Below are 10374 nucleotides of genomic sequence, written 5' to 3' on the forward strand. Positions count from 1 at the left end.
AAGAAAGAAAGAAAGAAAGAAAGAAAGAAAGAAAGAAAGAAAGAAAGGAAGGAAGGAAGGAAGAAAGGAAGGAAGAAAGAAAGAAACTTGTGGTTTGAAATGGAGATTCATAGTTTCCTACATAATCTTTTTTGTGTTTTGCTATACATATGGAAATGGTTGCTTAAAAAATTTTAATTTAGAATAGAAAAAAGAAAGATAATTAGCTTACAAAACTTGCCACACCAGAATTGCTCAGGCTTTCCGATGGGGCCTATGATGTTACTGTACTAATCTTTCAATAGGATTTCCACCTCCAGGGGGGTTGGCAGGAAAGAGGGAGAAGAAGGTTTGAGAGACAGATAAGGAAACAATCTGGAAGAGAATAGGACTTGGCTCTGCCCTTTGATTCCTACCTGCTGCCTAAGTGGTCTTTTATCTCTTGTCATATCAGTTGTTGCCTCTGTTGCCAGAAGCCAGAAGTTCCTTCCCTAGGTTGGCCTCTAGGAGGCTGGAAAGAAGTGCTCCTTGGACCTAGGGCCAAATAGATTCCAGTCAATTGTCGTGTACCTACTCTGCACTGAGGGTGTAGGGGTACCACATGATATTTTTCTTGGCACTTCCAGCCCTATCTGACTTCTGGCTTGGGCAGGTGCCAGGGTATCCCTGCCTCTATGGTCTGGGCACCTCTCTCTTGCAGAGGTGGTGTGGGCCTGCTACTGTTTCAGGGAGATGCTCTAGGCCAGTGGTGACAAATTCAAATAGAAATAGATCCCAGCAGGCAGCATATCAACCTAGCAAACATTAAATTAACATTATTTATGTTTTGTTATACTTTAGTTTATTTTGTTTAACATTTCCCAATTACATTTCAATCTGGCTCAGATTGCTCTCAGGAGTTTTTGCCTTGCTCTAGACCTGGCAGTGTCTGGGATCCCATCCCTGACAGGGCACCAGAACAAAATTTGGACTACTCAATGGCACTGGTAGTTCTGAGATGGGTGGGAAAATGCTTCGGGGCTAAGAGTTCCAGAGGCAGTGTCAGAAAAGGTCTGGGAGATCCGTGCATTTGCACTAGTCTTTGTGATGGCAGAATAAAAGACTGAAAAAGCAGAGGCCAAAATTAGGAGGGAGTGATGGAAGAGTTAGGACAAATACATAGACATAATCATCTGCTTGTGTACCTGGAGGCTAAAGGAAATCAGACAGTGGATCAAAAGAGGATTTTTTAGGCTGAGGGGTCAATTCTTCAGACCTGAGGATTGTCTGACACAGTTTCCTGCTTTGACCTGGCAGGATTCAGGAAGACCGACTGGGTTTGTGATCTGGGCCAGAAACCCAGTTCTTTCTTCTAATGAGGAGCTCCTTCTAATGAGCAAGTCATGAGTCTGAAATGACCCAGTTTCAATAAACAGGATGTGGGTTTAAGGTAGGATGGGCCAATAGCAAAATTGCAAAGAAGATGAAGTTTGTCTTTCCAATTCTCCCTCATCCCCTTTCAGGACCCTCTCTACCTCCTGGTAGACCCCTTCTCTTCCCTCTCTCCTTCCCCTCACTGCCCTTTAATCCCACTAAGATTTAACTGATAATGTATGACACCCTCCTCCTTCCCAATAGTATTTGGATTTCCTAAAGGACCCTGGAAGAACAAAAAATTTTCATAAGCCAAAGGAAAATATCTCCAAAGAGGAGACCAGGGGCTCCCTGCCAGGTGCTTCTCTGCCTGCATAGCTGTCTCCTCTACCTATCCATAAGGTGAGCCCCAGGGAGATGATTTGTTTATCCAGCTTGATCAGCTTGATAAATGGCATCTCTCCCAATTCATCAAATTTGTTTTAATTTAACATGTTTAAAGTATCTATTGTTTACACTGCAGGCTCAGCCTTCAAGCCCTCCTAAAGGTGAGAGAATGTGTAGGGCAGAAGAATTTCTAGGCCATGAGATCATAGAAAGTTTGGGGGGCAGCTAGATGTCTCAGTGAATAGAGCTCTGGCCTTGGAGTCAGGAGGACCTGAGTTCAAATCCAGCTTCAGACACTTAATACTTACTAGCTGAGTGACCCTGGGCAAGTCACTTAACCCCGATCACCTCACCAAAAAGAAAAAAAATTCAAAAAAAAAGAAAGAAAGAAAAAGAAAAGAAAGTTTGGGTGAGGAAGGCCAGAAATGAAATGGGTAGGTGGGTAGACAGAAGGTTAGTAGATAGCTGGGTTCAATTCTAGCTCAGCCCCTAACTCTGTATAGGGACAAATCAGTCCCCTTCTCTGAATCTCAGTTTCTTTGTCTGCAAAATGAGGCTACTGGTTGAAGAAACATGAATCTAAATGAAGCTGGAAGGGACCTTAGAGATCATCTCTCCACACTCCCAACAACTGGTCATTTAGTTTGAAGACCTCCAGAGATGGGAAGCTGACCAGAAGAAGAAAAAACTCATTTCCCTGTGAGATAGCTCTCATTGTGTGTAAGTATCTCCTTATACTTATACAGTTAGGAGGTATAGTAGATAGAGCATGGGACATGGGATTTGGAGTCAGGAATAGCCCGGCTCAAATCCTGCCCAGACACTTATTAGTTGTGTGAACCTGAGAAAGTCACCTAACCTCTGTTTGCCTATTTCCTCAACTATAAAAATAGGGATAACAATAGCAGCTACCTCCTAGGGGTGTTGTGCAAACCTTAAAGTGCTAGGTAAATACTACTACTTATTAATTATTAATTATATCAAGCTGAAATCTGCCTTGTCAGCTTTTCTTATTAGTTTTTTTGCAACTTAGTAGTTTTTTTGCAACTACACTCTTCTTGGAGAGCACCAGTGACGAGGATGACCCAAAATCATGGCATGGCTTGCAAGAAGTCATGGACCTTGAGGGTGTTGTTTGGACAATGAAGATCTGAGGGGAAGGCAGAATGGCTTTTCAGCAATCCAATAAATAGTTTCCTGTTTCAATGTTTTAAATAATGACCTCCTGGGAGAGTGTAATAGGATTTGTGGTTACTGTCTCATGTTTCATTTAAGTCTGTGTTTTAAGAATTTCTCTTGTGTGGGGGAAATTAATAGCCATCTTCTACCTAAACTACTTTATATATTAAATATCTTTAAATTTCCTATTGGGCAGGTCTTAGACGTGAGCCAAACATAAGCTTGAAGTATTTTTCCTCATGACTCTGGGATATAGCCTGAGCCCTCTCTTTGGAGGCCAAAGTCTCCCAGGACTAGTACCTGTGTGACCCCAGAGCAAAAAGATCCCTTACTGGAAAAAGGTATCCCCTCACCTAGGCCCAGCAGCTATCTGTTGGTAAATGTCTTGATTCCCCTAGTTATTGGTGATACCTCTCCTCTCAGTCACTTAATATTTATTTTGTATATACCTATATTTGCTTGTTGATATTAGCAAATCCTGTTTGTTCTTTGACAGCAGGCATAGTCTAATTTTGGTATTTGTATTTCCTAAATCTAGTATCAATTTCCAGTATCTGGCACGTATTCGTTGACTGATTCTTTCCTGTCTGAAGATTGCTGTTGTCAAGATATTAAGAGATACCCTGTATTCCAGAGCTAAGGCCCAGCAGGCATAACAACAATCCTTTGCACTCCCCCTCTGGATGATCTCAGCCACAGCAACATCCCAGAATTGTTTCATATAATTATTGTATTGCTTTGACCATCACCAGGCATTCTTTGAGTTTGGACAAGTACCAGGTGTATCCATGTTCCGGTCATGAAGCCCTGCTATGAATCAAACTTGTCACCTTGTTGCTGTTACCCCTCATTATCAAGGCTGCAGCTCGCTGTCCAGCCATTGGTATAAGTACTAAGATTTCCCCACATTGCCTTGGGTCCCCATCACTAGGAGCAGGGCTCCAGCATATGTGTCCTTGCTTGCAAGCTATTTCCATCGCTTTGAAATTAAACTTCTATTTGATTCCTGGCTCTCCTGTCTCTAGCCTGCTCTATTCTGCTCTGGCCATCTACAGGTTAGAAGCCGATTCCATTCAGTTGACACTTTCCTTGGAGGAGAAAATGGAAGCAAAATTAAAGTGGAGTGTTTATGCCTTCTCTCCATCCTTTATCATCAACTCATCCACACTGAGCTATGATCCTCTCCTTTCTTAGATCTTCCTTTTTCCCCCTCAACAGAGCTGTGACAGTGCTGTTTATCTTTTACATTTATGACCACCCTCAGCTCATTCTGAGCTCCAAAGCTCTGAATTCCAGTTTTAGAGGATCATTTCACACTTTTTTATTCAACCTTAGTTATCTATCCTTGCTTCCATCTTCTGTATAAATGTTTTAAAATTTTTAGTTGGTTAATCAAAATCCTCTGTATTCATATCTGTCTCTTTAGACAATTCATACTTCTTTCTTCATAGAGATGATATTTGAGTTACTACTAGTCAGATGCTGTCAGAAAAACCTGGAAAGACTTACATGAACTGATGCAAAGTGAAATGAGCAGAACCAGGAGAATACTGTTCCCAGTAACAGCAATATTTTATGATGGTCAACAGTGAATGACTTGGCAATTCCCAGCAATATAGTGATTCAAGACAATTCTGAAGGACTTATGATGAAAAATGCTATCCATCCCCAGAGAAAGAACTGGCAGAGTCTGAATGTAGATCAAAACATACTTTTTTAAAAAACTTTATTTTTCTTGGTTTCTTTCTTTTTTTTGGCTGTTTCCTTTTACAGCATAAGTAATATGGAAATGTTTTGCATGATTACATATGTATTACCCACTTCAAATTGCTTACCTTTTCAATGAAGGGGGAAGGAAGGGAAAAAGAGAATTCGGAACTCAAAATTTTAAAAAAGGATGTTAAAAATTGTTTTTACATGTACTTGGGGGAAAATAAAATTCTAAATAATAAAAAAATAAAATAAATTACTAGTGGTCCTCTCCACTTCTTCCTATGGCACAATTGCTACTCTCTGTGGTATCTGGTTTGGTGGATAGACATTGAGAGTATTCTTCCTCCTCTTCCATGTTCAATTTAAAGTCTTTTTGATCAGATTCACAACTTTCCAGGCTAACATATTTTTACCAACCATCATTAGCTATACTTCAACCCTGACTGAGTCATAAATCCTATATCTTAAACCACAGTCTATAAATAGATACCATCTCTAACTCTTGAGGCTAACCTCTTTGGCAAAATGACTGTTTGTTGCACTTGTCTGATGTGGGAAGGTTTTGTTCTTGTAAGACAAACCCTATCCTTGACAAGAACCCTTCTTTCCTATATTAAGCTGTGGCCTGAAAATCTCAATCTCACTGTCAAACAGCAACGTCTCAACTAGTTGTTTGCTTTACAAATTCATCTTTTACTGATGAAACTCTTACTTTCAGCGAGTTTACTGATGAAACCTTTACCTTCATCAAGGATGAAAATACTATCTTTGCCCATAAAATCATCAGTTTGCCAGGACTTCATCATCCTTAGCAATGCTTTCTCTAATGTCCAGATGTACAGAGCTATAGTACTGCTCTTATTGTCTTTATGATGCCTTATATGTGTAGAGCACTTCTTTACTCTGCAGAGGACTTTCATTTCCGTTAAATCATTTGACCCTAACAATAAGAAAAAATAGACACTGAACTGGAAGCCATGCTTCCTAAGGTTGCACAGCTAGAGGTTGTGGTAAAGGCAACAACTAGGACCCAGGTTTGAGGGCTTCCAGATTTTCCACGTCAAGCTCTTTCCACCGAACCACTCTGCCTTTACCATTCTCCTTTCCTTCCTCCTATCTCAACAGCCTAGACACCATAGAAATAATAAGGTAGAGGAGACCAATATAGAAGAACAGACAAGAATAGATTCAGCATTCATCCATCTAAGGCTGGGAGAAATATAAAAAGGATTGTGGGAACCTTGATTCTACTAGCAGGACAAAAAAAGCGGAGTAGCAAACTGAGTGGAACAATGAGAAAGACTTTGTAGCCTCAAATTCTGGAATTATTCGCCATTAAGGGAAATTGGAGAGAGAATCAATAAGGAGAATAATAGTAGCTAGAATTTATATAGTGCCTACTTTGGGCCAGGTATTGTGCTAAACATTTGACAGATATATATATAGATATATATATACATATATATACATATATATCTATATATATATATATATTTTTTTTTTTTTGCTGAGGCAATTGGGGTCAAGTGACTTGCCTTGGGTCATACAGCTAGTAAGTGTTAAGTGTCTGGTGACAGATATTATCTTATTTGATTTTCTCAATAACCTTGGAAAAGAGGTACTATTACTGTCCTTATTTTACTGTTGAGGAAACTGAGACAGAGGTTCAGTGACTTCTGCAAGGTCATACTGTATATGAGGCTTGATTTGAACTCACATCTTTCTGACTCCAAGCCCAGTGTTCTATCCACTGCACCTGCCTAAGGATTCTTAGAAAACAAACTTCCTGTTAAGATTGTCCTTGCCTATGTTTTGAGAATCAGGATTTAGATTTGGAAAGGACAGATTATCTAGTCAATTTTCCCTTCCTCCTATTTTATAGATTAAAAAAAAAATGACGTTCTGAGGCCCAGAGAGATGAAATAATGTGCAAGCAGAAGAGTTGGAGTTAGAACCCAGGTCCTCTGACTCCAAATTCAGTATCCTTTCCATTATAACACACTGTCTGCTCCAATGGAACCATAAAATATTGGATGTAGAAGTGACTTTAGGCAGCTAGGTGGTACAATGGATAGGGCACTGGGCTTGGAGTCAAAAAGGTCAGAGTTCAAATCCAGCCTCAGAAACTTCCTAGCTGTGACTTTAGGCAAATCACTTAACCTCAGTTTGACACTGGAGAAGGAAATGGCAAATCACTCCAGTATTTACCAAGAAAACTTCATGGACAGAGAAGTCCATGAGGTCTCGAAGAGTGGGACACAACTGAATAATAGAGAAGTGACTTTAGGCATTAGGCTGATAAATTATATTATTAGCATTTGGTACTCTATTGATATCAAGGAGAGAAAGAGGAGAGGAGAGGGGAGGAGAGAGGATACTAGAAAGGTGTGGCCTATTTGCATAGGGATGAAATGTAAAGAACTCTCTTTACTATGGTCTAGGCATTTAACGCGGAGTTTAAGTTTTATCTGTCAGTAGTAGCAACCTTCCTTCACCTTTCCCCAACCCTCCACCAGGTAATTGAGAAGGCCCCAGGTCAAATGTAATTATGCTGAGGTGGGACTGGCGGGGAGAGGAAAAGACTGAAGAGAAGCCATTAGAACTTTAGCTGGAATCAATATACTAAATCAGGGCCTGGGATCCAGGTTGGGGAAGCTTACCTGCTAGGGAGGGTGGGTCTGAAGAAAGTCTGTGCTTCCTTCCTGACATCTCTGATACTTACCCTCCCAGTCCAAAAGAAGTAACCTACTTAAGAATGAGTTCTGTAGTTACCATTTTTGCCAGTGAGCATTTGGAGGAATTTCGGGCATTCAGCCCTCACTGTCTGTCCGGCAGAAGAGGAGGGCCAGCAAATCATGTTGTCCCATAGTCCTGGGCAGCCTGAAAGAGAGCAGTAATAACAACATAAACCATCTGCTAGGGGCTTGGGATCATTCACTCAGGATCTGGAAAGGGCTTTAGAGGGGCAGCTAGGTGGCACAGTCTATAGAGTGATGGGCCTGGAGTCAGGAAGACCTGCATTCAAATTCAGCCTCAGAAACTTACTAATCGGGCCACCCTGGGCAAGTCACTTAACTCTGTTTATCTCAGTTTCCTCATCTGTAAAATGAGCTCGAGAAGGAAATGGCAAACCACTCCAGTATCTTTGCTAAGAAAAGCCCAAAAGAGGTCAATAAGAGTCAGACACAACTGAAAAACTAAACAAGAACCACAAAAGGACTTTAGAAAAAAATCTAATCCTGAGGCTTAATAAATTAAAGCCAGAGGGTCCAGACTGTCACCTGTTTTGGTACCAGCTTGTAAGCTAAGAATAGTTTTCACATTTTAAATTACAATAAAATTTCATTTTAAACTGTAAAAACCACTCTTATCTCAGAGGCAGTACAAAAAGTGGTGGTGGTAGATTTGGTCAACAGGTCAATTTTGGGGGGTTTACTGACCCATGATTAGTCCAACCCTTGTATTTTCCATATAAGGAAACTAAAGATCAGAAGTAAGTGACTTGCTCAAGGTCATACTGTAAGTTAACAACTGAGCCGGCCCCATTACCCAGATCTCCTGACTCACAGGCCAGATTAAGGGCATAATCAAAATAAACGGGGCAAAACAAAAATTTTTCTCTTCTTGTTTTTCCAGCAGGGATTGCTTGCTCTAGTCAGCTCCTCCATCCTAGCTAGTGATGATACTATAGAAGGGAAAATACCAACTCCAGGCTTCGGTGAAGGGATTTAAGAGATAAGAGGATTGTAACCAAAGGGTGACCTTTATTTTTTTTGTTCCCCCACACTTGAACAAAGAGAGCTAATTAGAGTATCTGAAGCTGGAATCATTTCTGTGAATTCTCTGGATGTTGGGGGAATTCCTAGATTGAGGACTTCCAGGATTGGTACATCTCCTGACAAGTCATCACAGGACCGGCCTGGGATGGTGCAGAAGGCAGGAAAGAAACAAGCATTTATTAAGTGCCTGTTGTTTTTGAGTTGTTTCAGACTCTTTGTAACCCTATTTGGAGTTTTCTTGGCAAACATACTGGAGTAGTTTGCCATTTCCTTTTCCAGCTCATGTGACAGATGAGGAAACTGAGGCAAACAGGGATAAGTGACTTGCCCAGGGTCACACAGCTAGTAAGTGTCTGAGGGCAGATTTGAACTTCAGAAAGATGAGTCTTCCCGACTTCAGGCCCAGCATTCTATCCACTTCGCCTCCTAGTTGCTCAAGTGCCTAGTTTGTCGTTGTTTTTAACTTGGGATATATTTTACTCTATGTGCACTGTATTAAATTCAAAAGGCAGCATGTCTTACAGGAACCTTGATGATCACATAACAATTACAAGGTTGATACCAGGTGTTGAGTTAAGCATGAAAATCTTATACAATGCAACAAGACAGGTTGATTAAAAATTTACAATGCAATAAAAATACACTCATGAAAATTTAGCTTTATGGACAGATGTATGCAGAAGGTGAACATAGGCAAGCAAGTTGCAATATTTATTAACTATAGTGCCAAGATGCAGTAATAATGTTTTTTTTCCCATTTTAGTAAATAACTTTCACTAACAGTTATATTTATTTCACACACATCAAAATATACACAGGTAATTTTAGAGGGATATGTAACATACATACTTCAGTACAAGTGGTGTGACAATAAGCTTTCTGTGACACTCCATGAAAATGAGTTTTCAACCCCATGAAAGTAGCAAGAAGAATTTATAGTCCTTTGCTCAAGATATTAAATAAACTGACAAACATTCTTGAAAGCAGCTTTTACCCCTCTGCTACATTCTCCTTTACAAAATGACATGCACATAAACTGGTTGGAGGCATTTTTATGATTAACAGTGATAGTTGAAGTATGCTTACAGTTCAAATTTAATAAAATATTTTAGTGAAGCACTTACTTTCCCACTTTAAACATAACCAATCAGACTACAGATTTAATCCAAAAGGTACAAGGGAGTGCAAAATGAATTTTAATGCTCTAAGGTTCTAGGATGATATAGTTTCTAACATTGGATCAGAAGAGACTTACTCTGGTACAACTGTGTAATGAAATAGCCACTGGTTTGAAAGTCTCTAAATCAGAGCAAATCCACAATATAAGAAATGCCATCCCTCTGTTCTCAGGAATTTTTTGGAAGCCAAATTGTTTTCGGACAATTTTTTAAAATTGTTCAATTTACCTATAAAATCCATGGTGTTTCTCTGTGTAATGACATGGAAAACAAACTTCCAGGAAAAAGAAAAAAAAAGCAAACTAAATAAGTGACAGCAAGAAAGTTGGAATCTATGCATCAATGCCAGAACAAGATAGATTTTTTGGGGGCCCCCCATTTACCCAGTTCTGCTGAAACCATTGATGGTAAATGGACTTTACAATTATAGATAGGACATTTGACAAGCCTAATTAAAGATGCTTACATAAGTAAAGAGAAACCTTTCTATAAAAATGAGCAGTTTCCATGAACAAAGACTCTGTCATTGCACTAAATTCTTGATGATTACCACTGGAATTGAAATTCCTATAAAAAAAGTCACTACAACAAGTCAAATGTCCATTTTATTGCAACTTAGAATGCAGGGTATGTTTCTAAACCAAAAACTTTAAAAAGCAAGATATCCTAAGTGAAATAGGAGTTTTCCAAAGCTATATTGTACATGCTTTTGGAACTCAATTTATTTGCATGTAATACAAGAGGCAACTTACTAAAAATCCCTAAGGTGGTAATACTACTTACTATTTTGGTAAACTGTGATTAGA

The 10374-nt window shown here is 39.6% G+C and overlaps 1 protein-coding gene across 1 annotated transcript in view; it reads right to left on the reverse strand.

Moving 5' to 3' along the window:
- SCTR (secretin receptor) overlaps positions 1 to 10374 on the reverse strand; it is a 77754-nt gene that overhangs the window by 30815 nt on the left and 36565 nt on the right. The window contains exon 3 of the mRNA XM_027854678.1: positions 7384 to 7491. Coding sequence (XP_027710479.1) covers positions 7384 to 7491 — 108 coding nt within the window. The remainder of the gene's footprint in view (positions 1 to 7383; positions 7492 to 10374) is intronic.

Source organism: Vombatus ursinus, unplaced genomic scaffold (assembly GCF_900497805.2).
Source record: "Vombatus ursinus unplaced genomic scaffold, bare-nosed wombat genome assembly UNPS02010548.1, whole genome shotgun sequence".
NCBI classification, from domain to species: domain Eukaryota; kingdom Metazoa; phylum Chordata; class Mammalia; order Diprotodontia; family Vombatidae; genus Vombatus; species Vombatus ursinus.